At 36.7% G+C, this 22,470-nt stretch overlaps 1 protein-coding gene across 1 annotated transcript in view; it reads left to right on the top strand.

The window, feature by feature from the left end:
- LOC136866625 (uncharacterized) overlaps nucleotides 1-22,470 on the top strand; it is a 293,808-nt gene that overhangs the window by 225,567 nt on the left and 45,771 nt on the right. The window contains exons 8-9 of the mRNA XM_068226783.1: nucleotides 6,856-7,281; nucleotides 16,897-17,010. Coding sequence (XP_068082884.1) covers nucleotides 6,856-7,281; nucleotides 16,897-17,010 — 540 coding nt within the window. The remainder of the gene's footprint in view (nucleotides 1-6,855; nucleotides 7,282-16,896; nucleotides 17,011-22,470) is intronic.

Here is a 22,470-nt window from a genome sequence, read left to right as displayed (position 1 = left end):
CAGCATCCTCTTGGCTTCAGCTATGATCTCGGATGTTGCATTACTTTCCTGTACGATGAATTTGAGTATTTATCTGGTGTACTGTGGTACTTCCATAAAGATTTCCTCTTCAATGATTCCATTTAAGTATGCAGTTCCGACATCGAATTGTCGGACATACATTCCATGATGAGCAGCAAGCACAATAACCATTCGTATTGATCTGAGTCGCGCTACTGGTGCGAATGTTTCGGTATAATCTATACCTGATATCTGGGAAAAACCCCTGGCCACGACTCTAGCCTTCCTTCTTGTGATCTCACCATTTGCTCCGTACTTATTCCTAAGGACTACATGACTTCCAATTGTCGTCCTAATTTCTGGGTGGTCTACAAGATCCCAGGTCTTGTTTCTTAGAATAGAGACAAATTCATCTGCCATTGCCTGCATCCACTCATTTTTCTCTGGACCTGAAAATGCCATCTGAATTGGAACCTCAGCCAGACATACTGAATCAATTTGTCCTCCATCGTGTTCCTGGTAAAGCTTTCGAGGTCTGCCTAGTGTTCCCAAACGGATAATTTTTGGCCTTCCTGGAGCATGTTGAGATTGTCGTATTTCTGGTTCGGGTTGAATTGCCAAGATGATATCTGACATTGCTTCACTGTCACGTTCTTCCCATTCTGTAATAGCGGCCGCGTTCTCGCTGACTGGTTCAGGTTTAACCTTTATCCTAGCTACGTACGCCCACGTATGATTTTTTACTAAACCAGCCTTCATGTGAATTTTCCACGGTATCAAAATTGTCCTTTGACAACGTCTCGATGCGCACCATAGGCTACTTGAAGTGTTCATCTTCACACACTATTTCTTCACAGAAGACACTTGGCTAAATGTTTAACTCAACCTCGCCAACCGTGCGCGACACGATATTTTCACGCGTCTATTTTTCAGTGCATTTTATCACTACACATTTAATCACTTTCCAAACGCGCATTCTGGGCCTGTAACCTGTTGAAAAAGGCACGATGAATCGGAAAGTAATAAGGTCAGCACGGTTTATATTAAAAGGACACTATTTATTACATACTTAAATTACAAGATGGATGCAGTGAAAACAATAGACATGGAGATTACAATCGTGACGTGTCAGAATGAACAAAGAAAACGTAGTGTGTAGGTGGCGCTACTTGATGGTGGCTCAGCCAGAGTCATATGAATATATACAAATATTCTCAATAATAATAATAATAATAATAATAATAATAATAATAATAATAATAATAATAATAATAATAATAATAAGAAGAAGAAGAAGAAGAAGAAGAAGAAGAAATATAATAATAATAATAATAATAATAATAATAATAATAATAATAATAATAATAATAATAATAATAATGATGGTGTTTGAGCAAATTCATTAGTTGCCATGATATCCTAAGACACAACTTAAATAACAAAATCACAACCTTGGAGAGTCGCATACAATCAAACACAATTTTTAACCTTTTTACTCCGGTGAAGCATTAGCAGAACATGGTCTCGGGGATGGGTGCCAATTGTGGCTGACCATGACAGCTGAACGAGAAACTTTCTGCTCTCTGCTATCTCATTCACATTTGTTCACTTTATTAAGACACTCCAGGTTGACTATTTATTTGAAAAAGATACATAGTTAGGTCAAATATATTTGTGCATGTATTAGACATTTTCATTGATGCAAAGCTTCACATCCTTCTTTTAAGCCCCCTGCACACGGGGACAGTAGTGGCGGCCAGTAGTACTAGCCAGTATTGGCCACCAATCATTATCCTTCTACTGTCCCCGTGTGCAGGGGTACTTCCACTTCAACGTCCATTTGGCTACTGGCGGCCACCAAACTCAAGCATGTTTGAGTTTACTGGATGCCAGACAGCCAGTAACAGGGTCACGTGACCCAGTGGCAGCCATTATTGGACGTGTCTTAAAAGGTATTGGCCGCCAGTAAGAGCGCTAGACTCTGTTGAGGGAGGAACTACTTTTGTGATTTACTTTTGTATTTACATTTGTTGCGAAATGTGTTCACAACCTGAAGAAGTGAAGACAAAACCAACTGCTAGTATAAAATGGAGTGCCGACAATATCAGTATATTTTTAGAAACTTACATAAACTATGAACTACCATGGAACGTTCGTCATTCTGATTATGCCAACAAGGCGAAGAGGGAGAGTTCAATGATGAAGTTAAAGGGTGAATTAATAGGACTAGGGGTCGCGGTTCCTGACTCGAGTTTTTTGAGAGCCTGTATAAAGGCTATAAAGGCTATAAAGGCCACGTACAGAGGTGCATGCATTTAACTTTCTTTGTTTCCAAACTTCCTTCATTTATGAGAATGTTGTTCCTTTTCCTCGAGTCCATTTTTCTTCCAGTTGTTAATTTCTTTCTCTCCCGAAATCCTGCCTTTCATGTTACTTCTCTGAAAAGTGTTCTGTTTTCTGTCGTATCAATTTTAATTCCAGTATTTTTCATATCCTTTTCAATATCAAAGAACCACATTGGCTTGGATTTGTAACTATTCGATAAGTCGCAAGATTTGTTTAGTTAGTCTATTGTTATTCATTCTATAAATGTGTCTAAAATGCTGGAGTCTTCCTTTCCTCATTACAGTTGTCAGAAAAAGAATTATTATTATTATTATTATTATTATTATTATTATTATTATTATTATTATTATTATTATTATTATTATTATTATTATTATTATTATTATTATTACAACTATTTGCAAACAGAAGAAGCAAGCAATCGTATCCTAATTCTAGTAAGAGCTAAATTTCTTGAGCGATATTTTCCCTACTACACAAATAATTTACAGTAATAAAATACGTACGCTAATTTCTTCTAAAATAACTACACTACATTAATTCTAAACTGCGTTCAGACATGTCCTAATTACAAAGGGTTATTACTATGAAAACAGAAATTAAAATTGCTGTTAAAAGTTGAAATTAGGAAGAACTGTATACAAACTGTTATGTTCTGAACACTTTACTATATATATATATTCAATACTTAACATTGTTTTATTTGGACATGCATTTCCTGCACAGCATGGCGTATCTAATAATTACAATGAAAGTCCCAATGAGAAGAACAGCTGTTCTCTCCAGAGAGTATACATCTCTGTGTCCTTACGCTGATGTTACCAGCGCACTCAATGTTTTAAAAATACACTACAGTCTCCCCCACTTAGACTTGTGTTAAACACTGAATTTTAAATAAACACTTTGAAGCTGTAAACATATCAAATAAGGAATATAGACTATTTTTATAAGAGGGAGTACAGATAACCACTGCTGAGATTGAAAATGCACTTAAACAACTAAGGAATAAAAAATCCCCTGGAGAGGATAAAATAATGAATGAAATGTTGAAATTAGATGGAGAATATTGTAAAGCTGTGAGAATACTCCTCAGCAAGTGTATTAACTCTGGAAGAATACCAGAAAATTGGAAAAATGCTAAAGTGATACTACTCTTCAAGGAAGGTGATAAGGAAAATTTAGAGAACTATCATCCTGTGAGTTTATCACACCTTCACAAGCTCCTGACTAAAATTGTAACCAACCCCAGTCACTTGATGATACAGGAGATATGCCCCCACCTGCTTCTAGTGAGTCTAACTCCCTTTCAACTCATTCACAAAGTGCATAGGGAACATCCTGTTCTCGTGTAAACACTGGTTTATCTACTTCATGTAACTGTAACTTTACTCTTCAAATTTTGGAACACGTCCAATTTTCTCTTCAAAAACATCAGGAAATTCATTAATTATGTCATTAACTGAAGAGATAACATTAACTGGATATGACATGAGTGGAGTTTCCTTGCTAGTATCTATTTCCTTCAATTCAATACCAAGTCTCCTAATCCACAATCTTCCAAGTAATGCTGAATAGCCCTTAGGGACAATATATATATCATCTTGGATTTCCTTGTCTTTATATACAGCTGAGACTATTACTTTTCCCATAGGTGTGATAATATTGCCTGAATATGAACGAAAGGCAATTTCAGATTGTTGTAAGGGTAAATCTGGATCCAATTCATCAAATGTATCTTCAGGAAACAGAGTAAAACATGTGCCAGAGTCAACTTCAAAACACTGTGTCTTATTGTTTAGTGATACAGTAACTACATATTTATCAGAGTCAGGAGTAACTTCAAATAATTCTACATGTGACTGAGAAAAAGTAGGTTCTGCTTTACTCACACTGTATGAATGATCCTGGGCATCACATGGGATAACTGAAATTGATTTAGTTGAGCTGGAACTATCTACTTTTGATTTGGAATTTCGCATTAGGCTGGTGATATACACCTTGGCAAGATGACCTTCTCTGCCACAAAATTCAAATCTATTATCATATCTACTAACTTGGCATTCTGACACACAATGATTCAGCTTAGCACATCGGAAACAGAGGTTATCAGTTCCTAATCTTCTGAAATCAGGTTTGATTCTTCCACTAGAGAGAGAACGTTGACCATATCGGATACTTTGATTCAGTGAATGTGTGTTGCATGGATAGTCAGGGCTCAACGAATGGTTACCCTTGCTATAACTGGGGCTCGGTGAACAATAACGAAAACTGTGATCTCATCGACAGCAGTGATCTGAGCCAGCAGTATCCTTATATGTATCGCTGTTGTCAAATTTAGATGCCGACGAAGAGGCTTGTCTGGTTAATTCCCTACTTCCAATTCTAGACATTTCCAGTAATGTTGCCTTAGCTAGGATTTCATCAAAAGTGGTGACATTAGATTGCAGAAGCTGTTTGCAATCCAATTGTCCTGTAAACCTCTTATGAAGTGGGCTCTTGGAAACACATCCAAAACTGAAACTGTATGTTGACATTGGCACTTGACTGTGAATTCGCACACAGCTAAATTGCATTGAAGAGTTGCGACAAAATCGGCGATAGACTGTCCCTCTTTCTGATAGACATTTAAAAAATAATGATGAGAAACAACGGCACCTTCTTGGGAACAAGCATTTGGGTGAACAGTTTTACCAGATCTGTAAATGACTGAGTTCTGATTGATTTTTCTGGGCCTAGAAATGCAGATAGACTGTTGTAATGCACATAACCTATAGAGACACATAGTAGCTGTGCTTTCTTTTCTCATCTGTGATATTTTTCATCGCTACATAATTCTCAAACCTCTTCATATAACAGGCAAATTTTTACTTCCGAGAATCAAAATTTTCAATTGGTTGCATGCTTGAACGAGACTTCTCTTCCTGATTCTCTTTGGAATGTTGTTATAAACTGAGTAAGCAGGGTTTGTTGTTGTCGGTTGAATGCATCTCATAGTTTAGCAAATTGTTCTGCATCCATTTTCCTCAGTGTAACCTAATTGTGTCAAAACAGCGGTATATATTTTCAGTGGTCGATTGACAGTACTGTGCAGGATATTAGCAATACTTATTTATATATCCCATCCTCGTCGCCAACTGTTATGTTCTGAACACTTTACTAAATATATATGTATATCTATTTTCAATACTTAACATTATTTTATTTGGACATGCATTTGCTGCACAGCATGGCGTATCTAATAATGACAATGAAAGTCCCAAAGGGAAGAACAGCTGTTCTCTCCAGAGAGTATACATCTCTGTGTCCTTACACTGATGTTTTAAAAATACACTACACAAACACAAGAGATTATTATTATTACTATTTTACCCCACTATGTTCTAATAGAAATTAAAACAGCTGTTTAGTTAAATGCTGAAATATTGAAAAGATCACCTTACACACAGATAACGTATGAATTGTACCAGGCAAGATACTATCTATTATAGCAAGATAATACCTTCATACTAAGATAACTACACTACAATTTACAACTGCCCTTAGGTGTAACCTAATTATAACAGGCTTACTGAAACAATAGAATTGGAGTTAAAACTAAATGCTACTTAGCAAAAGCGAAGTCAAAGCAAAGTCACCTCCGTACAGGCCATGAAGGCCCTTGGAGGAGTGGAAGGTAAAGGCTTCCACCATTGTTAACCTCGGCACGTGAGGGGGTAGAGTGGTTAGCTCTAGGCCCGGCTGCCTTTGCCCCCAAGAATTAACCTGGTACTCATTTTTGGTGTATGCTGAGTGAACCTTAGAGCCATATGCACCTCCAGAAGTGGAAATCTCATTTCTTAAATTTTACGACTTCCTGATGGGGATTCGAACCAAAGTCCTTCCGGGCAAACTGAGCACGCCTTTACCGCCTCGGCCAAGCAGCCCCTACTTGCTACTTAGTCAGGTTGTTATTCTTTTTTCTACCCTACTAGACAAATATTATGCAATTATACAGTAAGCACAATAATTTATAATAATATAACTATACTCCAGTAATTCTAAACTTTGCTTAATATATCCTAATTAAAATTGATTGATTGAGACAGTAAAAATATAGTTAAAACTAAATTGTTTTTAGAAAGTATTCCTACAAGCTAACAGACTTAGACTCAGCACTGACATCACAATTTTGAAAATTCATCATTTGAATATATATATTGAATATATTTGTTTTGTACTAAGTTTATTAAAAGGGGATGATTGCCAAATTGTAGTCCTCTTAAAACAAAAATTACCACCACCTCCAACAGAAATGTAAAACTCTTTGTTCACACATTGATGATAACCTCTTTCTGAGATTGAGCAGTTTAACAATGGAGTCATTGATGTGAAATGCTGTTCAGGGTATAAAGTACCACATTTCAAAATATATATTTTCATTATACACTTTCTCTCAGATTTTCTTCTTTTACCCTTAAATTCCTCTATTCACAGCAAAATGCATTTAACAGAATGTGTGTCTCTCCACAGATCCAGCTGGTGATGTACGAAACACACTCGATTGTTCAAGCAGAGAACAACAACATGGTTACCAAACTGGTGAACGAAATGAACCAAATTGCATATGAACGCTACCTTGAAGAACAGAGTAAGCTGAGTAAGTCGGCCAAGTCCGAGGAAGAGGTACGAGACACGGAAACGGTGTTAAAGGAAGAAAATCCAGACAGCAAGGAAGAGGAAACAGCCGCTAAGGAAGAGGGCGAAGATCAAGGGAAAGCTGAGGTTAAAAATGAGGTAAATGAAGAAGAAGAAGTACTACTGAAGACTACAGATGAGGCAAGTGAGATAGATGCTGAAGGAGCGACATCCATCGACTACAATGAAGATGCTGATCAATGCAATGAGGAAGATGTTCTGACTGAGAAGGTTGAGCTGAAGACATTCGAAGACGCTGAGGTGAGTATAAGCAAACAAGGCTAATTTCATTTTTAAATTCATACATGCATATACAGGGTGGTTTGAAACAAAGTGACAACAATAACAATTTGAAAATATTAATTCTGTATCTCGCTCCATAGTTTATTCTATAAGCCAACTTAGCCAACCAGATCCCTCCACAGGCTATGGCACAATCCTGTCAGCTCGGAGGTCTGTGTTTCAATCCCTCCTGGGCAAAGTTTTTCTTCCATTGGTGCTCTCAAGCAAGTATTAAGCCACGTTCAGTTTTAGTAACACTGCCTCACAAAGCCCATTTGAATTCACACAAGAAGCAACCTGATTTTGCTAAGCTCAGCAGCTGTTAAAATGAAAACGGCATGGGATATCAATTTTTTTCGTAATATGCAAATTTTCATGACCACTAAATGACATTATAGTAATATGGGGATATTAGGTTGCATAATATAAATAATGTAAATAATCTGCTGATGCATTTTGATCCTGAGACCAGGATCATCTCCAGAGCAATAACAAATAATGTATTGGCAACTATCACTCCATAGTAACCAGACTCAAGATAGAGAGACCCTGTTAGAAATATAGTTCATTCGGGCCTCTAGGGTCAATGAGAAAGATGTTTGATGAGTTAACTATGGAGGCTAGCCAGTTCTACTCAGTATATAGCAGTCACCTTGTGTTAAAATTATTCCGGTGTTTAGCAATTTCTATCGCCTCACAAATGATTCTAGGTATAAAATGTTTCTCTTTATAAATGACAGAAGTTACATCAAAATTGATTTCATTGTCATTATGTATGACAAGTTCTGCCACAGCAGACTTCTCTGGCTGGTAAAGACATAAGTCCCTGAGATGTTCTTTAACCTTTTTTTGCTATAAATCATATATACAGTATATGATTCCTTGCTCCTGTAGATCGGTTCATGTTGGCCAAGCACATCGGAAGGTAGCAACGAGGATATATATATTTTTCCATCATTTGTGTAAATGACCAGGACTTAAGCATAATTTTATTCAATGACTGAAAACATTCTCTCTCATACGAAGTGAATGAGCGAGTTCTTAGGCCTGCAAGTAATCATGAATACATTTCTCCATAATTACAAGATATTAGAATCATTCCGTATTGACGGTTTTCACTTTACAAAGGTGAAAAATGAGAGTATCCTCCTAATTCAATACAATACAGATAGGTCTTCCCATGGGGTCACCAGCTTCAGGAATCCTTGCAGATATCTACATTGATCATTTAGAGCATTCTCACATCATTGGCAAGATCAGTGCCATTCAACACTGGACACACTTTGTAGATGACACGTTTGTTATTTTAGACTCCCACTTTACTAACAGCAACACAGTACTTGGATTTCTCAACTCCATTGACCCACATATAAAATTCACCATAGAGTCAGAAAACAATAAAGCCCTTAATTACCTGGACTTAACCATTATGTGCAACGGCAACAACACTTTATCCTTCAATATATACAGGAAACCCACCCATACCATCAATACCATCCATCAGACCTCTGTGCATCCAGACATACATAAAAAAGCAGCTTACAATAGCGTGGTTCTCAGAGCATTAACTGTCCCTGTATCTCGCAAGAATTACAAAAAATAAATTAATACCATTTACAATATTGCAGAACACAATGGTTTCAGTAGAGCCTTCATCAGCAGAATCATCAACAGATATAAAAGCAGACCCAAGACTATCCTAGAAAAAGATTCTGCTCCTAAAGAAAAGTTTTCCACATTCACTTTCAATAATAGTAACATTGACCAAATTTCTAATATTTTTAAGAAACACAACATCAAAATAGCTTATAGAACCTCCCACACCAACTCCAAACTCATTTTCAATCCACACACTGTCAACAATAACTATAACAACATTAATAACAAATATTTGAACTCCTGTAATTCCAGCTATATTAGACAAACAGGCTGCAATTTTGTCATAAGATACTGTAATAATTTGATGAATACTAATAAATATAAATAAAATCATGAATTAAAATATAAATAAAATTACTCAAAAAATTAATAAAATTAATAAGCATAATTAACCGAAATGTCCGTAGTATGGGCGCCAGAGTTCACCAGAATGGATCCCTTGAATTTAGATAAGAGCATGATAAACTTTATATCCCAGGGCGTGTACATAATGCTGCGTACTGGTACATCTGCTGCAGGCCTTACCTAACCTCCTGAAAACGACTAATTAGGTAGGAACTGCACCTAGGTTCATCAATAACACTGATTTAAAATAGCTAACTATATTCTGAACAAATTCCGTGCATGAGCACCTCATCAACATACAACATTATACATATAATACACACATAAAATATTGCTGGAAGACCCCATATTTACAACAACAACAATAATGAAAACCGTGGGAAAACGAAAGCGAGAACTAAGCTACCATTTGTAGATAGTCCGATGAACAATGTACATGTATGAAGATAAATACCCTTCACTGTCTCTATATCAATTCGACTTACCGATTCTCATAATCGGCAGTTATCACATCACACAGATACTGTACCTTGTACTACTGTGTTCACATATTTTAACACTTGTTGTAAAGATATATACACACGTCTGTCGATCCTCAACATAAATTTATGGAAAGTCTGAGATAGCTTTCACCAACATATAATGCTAGGCCGCCACAAGTGCTACAATACTTAATGCGCAAGCACTCTCCACAATCAGCCACTTTCCACGAACATAACACGACTACGCTCCACGAACGTTTGAAGTCCAGTCCATTGCAGCCATGTCACTCCAGTACCGTGTATCAGCACCACTTCCTTCCCGTACAGTGCCTCAGTTGTAGTTGTAGTTGTAGTTATCTTCCTTCTCGTTCCTTTACAATCACCTCTACAATCACCCTTACAATGTCACTTATAATGTCACTTATAATGTTCCATACAATGTACTATACAATGTCCTGGTTGCCGCCGTATCATCAACCTTTATAGACATCAACATCCCCCTCCTGTCAGATGATACGTCTGGATTGGTGCTTGCCAGCCAATCATGAGTGAACCTCTTGTCAAGATATGCCCTGAACGTCTCCTTTCTCCCAAGAGATAAACAAACACTCGGGAGTTTTACATGAATCACCAAATTTTCCCTGGTACAACAACAAGCTTATCTCATCAGGCTGGGATATATACATGAGTAATGGAATTTCCTGACACAAGTACATCACAACAGACACTGGGGCAGCCATATGACTCATTCAAATTACCAGAGTTATTAAAGCAATGTTTTCCCACTCATGCAAAACATATTACTCATACCTACATATGTGGATATCTTCCAGCTTACCAATATAAATGACAAAACATACAAATGAAATACTGATAATAATAATAATACTGATAATAATAATAATAAATCGAATACTGACAATAATATCTCTAACTTCTACATATAATTCGGGGGTGTGATATATGTACTATCACAATACGCCAAACATTGCAACGCTCCCAAATATAATCGTTTCTCAGCTATGAGTGAACATCATAAAGCATCCAGCCACGAATACACTTCAATAGATAAAGACCTCAAGATCTTGCATTATGAGCAAAAAGGCACCTTGCTCAACGTTCTCAAGAGCATCCACATCGATTTAGATCAGTTTATGAACCCCTCTCACATTTTTGAAGTCAGCGAGAAAAAGAACATTCTACTTGAAACATTCATTCCATATATTTTTCAGAATTTCCATAACACAAACAAACCCCACCTCCATCTCTCCAACTCACCACCACTCCCCCCTCCTCACACCAGCCCTGGACCACCCCTTCCCCCTCCGCTCCTTCCATCCTAGCAAACACAGTCGAACCAACAACAGACTCAATCACACGAACGAGACCGTTACTTTGAGAAGGCCAGGCCATTTGAGAGGACAACCACCTGCTAAACACCGTAAGTTTAAGCTTTCTTCACACCCGTTCTACACTTTTTACTTATCACCCCACGTTTCTCACACAACCTCATTTTTCCATTACAGATTAGAACTTCATTGACGGTTTCCACTAGATCACTTACATTTTACTATGCATCTGTCTTTTGCCTAACACAGCTTCTCAACTTTATATCGCGGCCCTTCCGACCCTTTATAATAAGGCAAGACACCAGCCAACATTATGGAACAATAATCAAGAAAGGGACCGCTAGATTGAGAAGATATTGAAAATGCTGCTGTTTCTAAAGCTTTAAATTTCATTGGTGTTTTTTCCTTGTCACAGGCTTTTTGCCTGCACGTTACATCAGGCTTGGTTTCTCAAAAATGTTTGCTCCCGCTCCCCTCCTGACCAATTTAATGTGTTGGGTTTCTACAAGGATGATTTTCGACAGTGATTTCAACCTGTTTTGTTATTGTTACTAAACCAATATTTTGTAAACTATGAGGTCCACAACCTCACCATGTGCTACTATTGTTCATTTCCATCTGCATCATTTGTTTTTTCATTCCTTTGTTTTCTTAGGTTAACACAGTTTTTAGTTTCAAGTATTATTTTAAATTAACACCTTCTCGCTGAATTTTGTCACAGTGAGTTGTTTTTTGCTCCGCATATTGATGTAAATATTGTATATTTGTGCTAATTTTGTTTCCGTCTAGGCTCTCTTTTGTTTGTTTTTTCATTTGCTCCTCCATTATGTTTTTTAGCATTTTTTCAACTTATATTATGTAAATTATTTCAAACTCCCCTCATTTTTCACTGAAGATGGCTCAAACGAGCCGAAACATGTTTGAATTTGTTTACTCCGTCTAATGACGGAATATTTATTGTATTGAATTAGGAGGATACTCTCATTTTTCACCTTTGTAAAGTTTCTCCGTAATGGTAGTGAATTCTTCCAAGTTAGGTAGTCAAGAAAATGAAAACAGGAATGTTAGTACCATCAAAAGATATTCCCCCTCCATTAAGAAACCCAGCTCCCAAAGATATATGCAGGTCTCGTAGCCCCTGTAAATATGAGTGTGTCGATACTAGATCAACATGTTTTCAATAAGCGGAAGAAAAGCTTTTTTAAAAACGTTTTAACTGCTGCTTTTTGTACAAGTCAGTTATTTACATCACCAATGTCCCTCGATACCGGGTCTTAAAAATTGAGATGTATGCTTACCGGTATTTTTTCTGTAAATTTTCAGCAACTTCAAAGCTGATAGGACATGGAATTGGAGGACGGATGCCCACAAGCTCAGTTGTCACTTCCCGTATCCAATACGAATATAGATTTATCTATTGCACTTATTGCAATGGACTGGGCATCAGTGAAGAACCATCAACTTAATTCAGCATGAGCTAGTACTGAGCAAAGTGTAAAAAGAACTACATACTAAGTGAATTTGTTACAATAGATAAGAAGTTGGTGCCGTTTCAAGGGAGACGTGCATTTATAAAGGCGGCGAAGTGTGGGTTAAAATTCTAAAAACTGAATCATGCTAAAACCTTTTATACTTCATCCCTGGAGATATGCCTATTGTGGCAGGCAATCTTCTGCCTCCTATGAACTGTCTAATAAGCCTTATGATGTAATTAAAAGCTTAATAGACCATGTGAAGGGGAAGATCGTATTCTAACTATCAACAACTGGTATACCAGATATGTCTTAGTCCCTGATCTTTTAGAAGATAAAATAACATGTATAGGCACTCTCAGGAAGAATAAAAGAGAAATTTCTTAGGCCAGTTGGTTCAACAATGTTTCAGTATCATTTGTATGTTCCTAAAAAGAACAAAACAGATACAGCAGCTTTCTTCCATTCATGATGAACCTTCTGTGGATCATGACATTTCAAGACCTCATGCTATACTAGATATTATCTAAATAAAGGTAGAGACATTACTTCTCACCAAATGGAAGACAAGTACACAGTAGCCTTCTTTTTTTTTTTTTTTTTTTACAAGTTGCTTTACGTCGCACCGACACAGATAGGTCTTATGGCGACAATGGAACAGGAAGGGGCTAGGAGTGGGAAGGAAGCAGTCATGGCCTTAATTAAGGTAGAACCCCAGCATTTGCCTGGTGTGAAAATCGGAAACCATGGAAAACCCTCTTCAGGACTTTCGAAGTGGGGTTCGAACCCATTATCTCCTGAATACTGGATACTGGCTGCACTTAAGTGACTGCAGCTATCGAGCTTGGTACTCAGTGGCCTGGAAAATCATACAGTGCCTTTGTTTGTTCTATAGTAATTTACATCAGGAGTCTGAAGAGCCAACCAGAAAAGAGAAGCATGCTTTTGAGGAATTTTTCATTTTAGCCAATTAATACGTGGTTGGTTGAATGAGATAAGAGAAAAACACTGCCTCTGATTATCCAAGCACTACCCATACCATAAGGAAGAAACATCAGAAGAAATAAGAGTGCCATCAAGGAGAGGACAATGCATTAACTCTCGAAGTAAGCACTAAGAAGTGTGATCACCAATCAGTAGACATCGGATGTATATACTATATAAATCAACAATATAAGCATGCAACTATGCTGCAAGTGGTGGTGAAATATGCATTTAAGTATGCACTTATTTTCATGCTGTTAAACACTCGTATGAAATACAAACATAACGTTCCTTTAATAGACTCGCGCAATTCATCCACACCAGTATATAAAATCATGATCATGAATAAACAAGTGAATGAAAACAAGAATTAACACTACTTACAGCTGCGGTTGTTGCACTAGTACAAACAATCCGTCCATAGTTTGTGAGTCGTATGAATATATCAGTGGGTGCACATGTCTCCAAGATAAGATGCAGTGTGTTAATTAATACACATGATAAATAAATTAGTAAGGCTGTAAGAAAACAGTGTAAAAAATCACAAAAGTAAAAAGAACACAAATGCACATTCCTCTTTCATTTTACACTCCATGCACTACTTTTCGTGTCCATGATATGCTTTGCAGTATATTACAACAATATTCTCAAAGTTTCCTGGCATAATAAATCTGTACTGTTTGTCTGTTAAAACTAGCTTCAGTGTGGTGAATGATCTCTCTACATCTATGGATATGACATGGACATTATTTGAATTTAGGAGCGAGTGTAGATGTTTGGGGCAAATATTCATTTATAGGAAGGGGAGTTAGGGATTGGAATAACTTACCAAGGGAGACGTTCAATAAATTTCCAATTTCTCTGAAATCATGTAGGAAAAGGCTAGGAAAGCAACAGATAGGGAATCTGCCACCTGGGCGACTGCCCTAAATACAGATCAGTATTGATTGATTGATTGACTGATTGATTGATTGATTGATTGATTGATTGATTGATTGATTGATTGATTGATTGATTGATTGATTGATTGATTGATTGATTGATTGATTGATTGATTGATTGATTGATTGATTGATTGATTGATTGATTGATTGATTGATTGATTGATTGATTGATTGATTGATTGATTGATTGATTGATTGATTGATTGATTGATTGATTTCTAGTAGATACACATTATCAGTACCAGCCAAATATTTGTTTGTAGCTACTGTATGATGATGTCGTAGCCTGGATTTCATTTAAGGACATCATGATATTTTATTTGCAGACAGAATCCAAGATTTCCTGGGATACCTTTCAGTTCATGCTTTACGTTTACCATAATGTCCAGCGTATCACGAAGACACAAACTGCGAGTTTCTAGCTTCTTGATTGATTCAAGCTAGTATGATTTGGAGGTGTGTCTTCATAAGTGCCATTTCATTGCCAAAAGAGTTCACGGTATTACTTGCTTTACATTTTTCTTGAAGACTGGTGATAAAACATGTTAAAATATGCATTATAGAAGTTGAAAACATGCACAATATTCATTCATTTAGCTTCCATAGACTGTACAATTACATATTTTGAAATATGTCAACAGTATAGGAGTTGTCAAGTGATTTATTAATACTAACAATAATATATGCACAATAATAAACATTTGGAAAAAGAAGAAAAAGGAAAAAATAAACAAGAACACCAAATACCTCAATGTTAGGACAGCACATCCTAATTTTTTAAAATAATATTAATAATCAATATTTACAAGATAAAATAAAAATCTATGGGTGTGGCGTTAACAATATGTACATAATCAATGTGACATCAACATATTTTTAAGGCTATATACTAGATATTAAGAACGTTTACAAGTTAATAAGAAACAGCTTCATTACCAGCACTTCATTATGTATTCTTCTGTACTATAGAAGCAGTTACTCAACACGAGATTTTTTAAAGCTGTGGTAAATGAACTGATGGGACTAATATCTTTAATCTTATTTGGAGCCTTATTATATACTGTAATCTTATTCCAACAGAGTCTACATGTCTCAAGGCAATGGTTTTACTCTTATGCTAGATAAAAATATTATTTCTTGTGTGCGTCTGGTAATTGTGATTGTCAAAATTCTTTCTGAAGGGATCAATATTTTTTTCATGTGTAGAATGCGTTGCATGATGTATATGATTGGTACTGGGAATATCCTTGGTCTCTTAAATAATGGTCTGCAATGATCTAACCTGCTACATCTCAATATAATTCCGATAGCTCGTTTCTGTATTCGAAAAATAACATCAAGATTTGATTTGTAGTAGCCCCAGAGGTCAATAGCATAAGTGATGACTGAATGGAAATATCCAAAATATGCTGTTCTAACATATTCTTCAGTACAACTATTAGACAAAATCCTTAAGGCAAAACAAACAGAACTGAGACTTCCCTATTTTTTAAATATGACAATCCAATCTAGTTCATCTATATGAACACCTAAAAATATTGTGGTCAAAGTATTTTCAATTGAATTTGCATTTAATATAAGGTTGTATTTTTTTGCAGTTTTGTCATAGTCTTTTTTAGGTTCAATGTTAATATTCTTTTCCTGAATCATGATTCTAACCTAGACAGGACTGCATTTGCTGCAATTTCTATAGACATAGGGTCAGGATTTTTAATAATTATGTTTTTATCATCAGCATACAGAACTGCAGTTTTTACTTTATTATTGCGAGGAAGACCATTCACACAGATCAAGAAAAGAACAGGCCCTAAAATACTACCCTGTGGAATACCTAAGTCTATGTTTTTGACCTGAGAGTGCTATGTCTCATTATGCCCTTTCCTGTTACGATGTGTAATTTCAACAAACTGGGATTGTTTATCCAGGTATGATCTAAACCAGTCATTAATAATTCCTCTAACCCCAGTCTGATATAATTTGTGCAACAATATTTCATGATTAACAGTATCAAATGCCTTTGAAAGGTCAAGAAATAGTCCTATTACAGTTTCATCATGCAGGCATTCACTGTGTCACCCAAGCTGTGGCGACCATTTAATTAGCTTCTGATCCCTTTAAAAGAAAGCTAGGTAAACAACTGGTATGGAATCTGCCACCTGGGTGACAGTCCTTAATGTTGATTGATTGATTGATTGATTGATTGATTGATTGATTGATTGATTGATTGATTGATTGATTGATTGATTGATTGATTGATTGATTGATTGATTGATTGATTGATTGATTGATTGATTGATTGATTGATTGATTGATTCTTTACTTTGAAGGAATGAGATTCATTCTAATATAACTGTTCCAGGTTCCTCCATGTGACTTATTTGAGATTGGAGAACTTCCTGACCTATGTCCTCACAAAACTTCATGCCTGGACCTGAAGGAAGAAGGATGTTATATAGCTATGCTAAAAAGGAAGGCAAGTAATAACACATTGAAATTAATTTAGATTTTTGGATAACAGCTTGCAGAAGAAATCATCAGTATTAAGAACGTGACCTCATTCAACTACATTTATCAAGAGATAGCAGGAAGATGTGTTTGCATATATAGGCATCGTCAGTGATGGTCATTGAGCGAAAACAAAACAAGAGTTTGGCTTGTTTGCATGTTTTTGTAGAGTAAACAAGTGCATTGAGGTATTTAATGTTGATGCTTCAAGCACAGTCACAGGTTATTTAGAGAATTTTTGGGGATTATTTTATCAGTAAAGGCACAACATTTACAATTCATTTCAAACAACACAAAATAAATCGCAAACCTATGTCCATTAACATTTTTTTTATAGATGACTTTCATAGTGCATATGAAAGTTACACTTTTTAGGAACTTCTTTTCAAATAAAAGGAAACTAGCCAGGCTGAATGGCTCAGATGGTTAAGGCACTGGCCTTCTAACCCCAACTTGGCAGATTCGATCCTGGCTCAGTCTGGTGGTATTTGAAGGTGCTCAAATATGACAGCCTCGTGTTGGTAGATTTACTGGCACATAAAAGAACTCCTGTGGGACTAAATTCCAGCACCTCAGCGTCTCCGAAGACTAAAAGTAGTTAATGGGACGTAAAGCAAAATAACATTATTATTACTATTAAAAGGAAACTAACTGCTTAACATCTTTACAAAAAATATAAATTGTACCTAAGAAATACCACAACTTGAATATGATATTTTCAAGCAGAGAACTGTAAACTGAATTTTAAAGGTTTTTAGTGCATGTAAGACTTTCAAATACTTTTTTTCTTTTCATCCTTTCACCTTATCTAGCTTCTGCTGGAGCGGAGCATTTATGGCACTTCTCCACTTCCACTGTTTCTCTTTCATCATTTTGTCCCACTCCAGGTTTCTTCTTCTTGCACTTCTCTTTATTGAATTGATCCACCTTGTTCTATGTCTCCCTTTCACTCTGTTTCTCTCAAACCTCATCTTCATAAATTGTTTTCTCCTCCATCCCCTTTACATTTACAAACCATCTTAGTTTACTCCTATCAGTTCTCTCATTTAGGTTTTCCATTCCAACCTCCTTTCTAACATCTCCATTTCCCAACCTGTCTTTCCTTGTCTTTCCTATCATACTTCTTAGGTATTTCATTTCGCTGCCTTGAGTTCTACGCTCCTCCCTACTTGTCATTGTCCAGGTCTCAGCCATGTAAGTCAATATGGGTACATTATACATTTTGTACATTATCTCTTTACACTTCCTTGGTACTTCCTTATTCCAGACAAGGTTTCTTACACTCTGGTACAGTGCATTGGCCGGTTGCACCTTCTTGCTAATTCACTCCCTAGGTATTTGAAACATTCCATAGTTTGAAGGGTTTGACCACCAATTTTCACTTCCGGCTCCGTGGCTAAATGGTTACCCTGCTGGTCTTTGGTCACAGGGGTCCCGGGTTCAATTCCCGGCAGGGTCGGGAATTTTAACCATCAATGGTTAATTTCGCTGGCACACGGGCTGGGTGTATGTGTTGTCTTCATCATCATTTCATCCTCATCACGACGAGCAGGTGCCCTACGGGCGTCAAATCAAAAGACCTGCACCTGGCAAGTCGAATGTGTCCTCGGACACTCCTGGCACTAAAAGCTATAAGCCTTTTCATTTTTACCAATTTTCACAGTGCCTTTCACTTGTCTTTCTCCTCTGGAGATCACCATGGCTTTTCTCTGCACTGATTTTCAGACCATACTTTTCAATTTTTCATTCAGTGCATCAAGTTGTTCTTGTACTTCTTTGCTGTTCATTCCCCAGATCACAATATCATCTGCAAATAGTAATAAGTTCAAATCCCTATTCCCATATGTTTCCTTTGTCTCCTTTACAATTTTGTCCATGATCAGTAGAAACAAAACAGGTGACAGCACAGTTCCTTATCATAGTTCTTCTTAATCTGTTTACCCACCAGGGTTGGTTTATCCTTGGACTCAGCGAGGGATCCCACCTCTACTGCATCAAGGGCAGTATCCTGGACCCTGAGACTTTGGGTCGGGGGATACAACTGGGGAGAATGACCAGTACCTCGCCCAGGCGGCCTCACCTGCTAAGCTGAACAGGGGCCTTGGGAGAGGATGGGAAGTTTGGAAGGGATAGACAAGTAAGAGGGAAGGAAGCAGCCGTGGCCTTAAGTTAGGTACTATCCCAGCATTTGCCTGGAGGAGAAGTGGGAAACTATGGAAAACCACTTTCAGGATGATTGAGGTAGGAATTGAACCCGCCTCTACTCATTTGACCTCCTGAGGCTGAGTGGGCCCCGTTCTAGCCCTCATACCGCTTTTAAAATTTCATGGCAGATCTGGAAATCGAACCCGGGCCTCCAGGATTGGCAGCTAATTACACTAACCACTACATAATAGAGGCGGACTTCCTTATCTTAGTCCAGTTACATTTCTAAACCATTCAGTCTTTCTAACCAGTCTCTATGCTGCTGATGCATTTGTTGTACATTGCTTGCACCATTTCTACAGTTTGTGTACCCAGTCTCTGTTCACCCATGGTTTCCCAAACCTTCTCCCTGCTAACTACTATCATATGCTTTCCTTAGAACTATGAATATCATGACCAGATCCTTTCCATTTTCCAAATTCTTTTCCATTAATTGCCTAATGTTGAAGACTGAGTCCAATGTAGATCTTCCATTTCTAAAGCCATACTGTTCCTTCTACAACTTTCCTTCTACATTTTTCTTCTTATTCTCCTCCCTAGTATCCTTTCCAGTATTCTTGCCATTTGTGATAAGAATGTGATTCCTCTATATTATCATACACTTTTCTGTCCCCCTTCTGGTATTATTATTCCCTTTCTCCAGTCTTCTGACACACATTTCTGTCTCCAGTTGCACTTTAACAATCTGTACACCCATTGTAGTCCAACAGGTCCAGCAGCCTTTATCATTTCCACACTAATTTCATCCATCCCTGGTGCCTTCCGCATTTTCACTCCACAGACTGCTAATTCTGCCTTCAACATTGTTATCATTTTTCTACTGTTGTGTCATCATACTGTATTACTACCATCTCCTCTGCGCAGTTTCTCACATTCAGCAGTTTATCAAAATACACCTTCCATCTCCTCTTTATTTATTCTGGATGTGTTGTCAACTCTCCATCTTCCTCTTTCATCATCTTTGTATAAACTCTTTCTTTCCTATTACTTTGCATAATTCCAAACAATCTTCTATATTTGCCAACTCCATCTGTTTCCATCTTTTGTGTAAATTCTTCCCAAATTTTCTTCTTTTACCACTTTCTTAATTTCTTTTTATTATCAAGATATGTCATTTTTCTTTCTTCTTTTTTATCTCTATTCCATTCTTGCCATGCATTCTTCTTTACTTTCACTGCTTCTCTCACCTTGTCATTACACTGTGGTATCTCCTTTCTTTCACTCTCATCAATATTAGAGGCACTCTCTGCCCCACTTACAAATGCTCCTTTGAAGTTGGATCATTCATCTTCCTCATTTCCTACTTCAGTAAATGGAATTTGTTGTTTCAGTCTCTCCCAAAATAAATACTTTCATTTTACTATCTCTTACCTCCTTTAATTTTTTATTTTCCCCACTCCCATTTTTGATATCACAACTCTATGATCTCTATGATTTCAAACAATATAATAAAATAAAATAATATTAATTAAACAGCCATAAAGGAAAATAAAACACTGCATTATTACTTACACACAATACTGTATATGATATTACTATGTTCATTGTATTGCATGCATGATTTGTATTGGAGGTTTGTACTGGGTGTCTTCCCTAAGAGTACTCAGATGCCTTTTATCTGCGGTTTTGGAAGATACAGTATTACCCCTCTTTTACGCCTTTCAATGGATCCATAGAATACTAGTATAAACAGGGAGAAAGTGTAAATCATGGGAAACAAGTTATATATGCAAAAACGCTCTGGAAAAGGATGTAAACATTATACAAATGCATTACAAGATATTAGAATTATTCCGTATTGACGGTTTACACTTTACAAAGGTGAAAAAATGAGTGTATCCTCCTAATTCAATACATCATATATTCCATCATTAGATGGAATTTTCGACAGTGATCTCAGTGATTTCAACCTGTTTTGTTATTGTTACAAAACCAATATTTTGTAAACTATGAGGTCCACCACCTCACCATGTGCACTTACTGTTCATTTCCATCTGTATCATTTCTTTTCATTTCTTTTCTTAGATTAACACAGTTTTTAGTTTCAATTATTGTTTTGTATTAACACATGCTTCACTGAATTTTGTCACAGTGAGTTGTTTTTTGCTCCACATAATGATGTAAATATTGTATACTAGCAAGATACCTGTGCTTCGCTACGGTATTATAATGAAATTTATAATTTAATTCGCCGAAATTCATGATCTAGCTCGTTTTCTGATAGAATCCGCCAAAATTCGCAATCTGATTCGTTTTCTGAGAGATTACGGCAAAGTTCCTCCCATTTTTTAATCTTTCTTCCCAGCAATCGATTTCGTACTTCCCGGGGTAGGTACAGGTATTCCACCCGGTCAGTTGGGTCCCTAAAACTTGGCCATCTTTTCCTATAAGCATTTTTAATATGGATCAAATCCTTGAGGAGATCCAGCGTGGTGTCGTCATGGGTGCCTTGGCGGTACTGAACCCGCAGCCCGGCCAGGACCTGTTTCCTGTGCGGTCTGCACATTTTGACGATGGTCCAGAACATTATTATTATTATTAAGGTGGGCAATTAGTTGAATTTAGATTATTATTATTATTATTATTATTATTATTATTATTATTATTATTATTATTATTATTATTATTATTATTATTATTATTATTATTATTATTATTATTATTATTGGTCTGGAACACACAGCAAAATACAAGACCGCTACTTGGTGGTAAATTACATCTGCTGCCATTGTCATTGCTGACAATGTGACCAGCACCATCGTCACGCGTAGGGACGTGCCCAAGATTTCTGGCGATACGAATGATATACTCTGTGCATTATTGACCTTATTATAGAGGTGAACAATTGCACGGTCAATTTCATTCCTATCATTTATTTCAAATGTGTTTACATTTTTATTTATATAGCAGGAAAATCTACTGTAATCTAACTTTATGTTCTCCAAAGGAAAAGATGGTTCTTGAAAACGAACCCAGGAAAGATTAAAAATGATCAGTTCATGATCAGAATAAGAAGATTATGAACAGTAAAATCAATTGGTCTCAACTCCTTTTTCACCCCACCGCCGTTAAGTTGATATACCCCCTCCCCCCCAAAAAATGAAGACGTGTTTCCTTATATTTAAAGTAGGTTCCAAATACCAATGTTCACGTCTGTTACCTTCAGTTCTGAAGTATAAGTATCCCCATAAAAAGAATTAACTTTTTTCACTTCCTTTCACAC

The sequence above is a fragment of the Anabrus simplex genome, chromosome 3 (assembly GCF_040414725.1).
Source record: "Anabrus simplex isolate iqAnaSimp1 chromosome 3, ASM4041472v1, whole genome shotgun sequence".
Taxonomy (NCBI): Eukaryota; Metazoa; Arthropoda; class Insecta; order Orthoptera; family Tettigoniidae; genus Anabrus; species Anabrus simplex.
The sequence above is the reverse complement of the archived record's forward strand: the minus strand, read 5'-3'. Positions and strand labels throughout refer to the sequence as shown.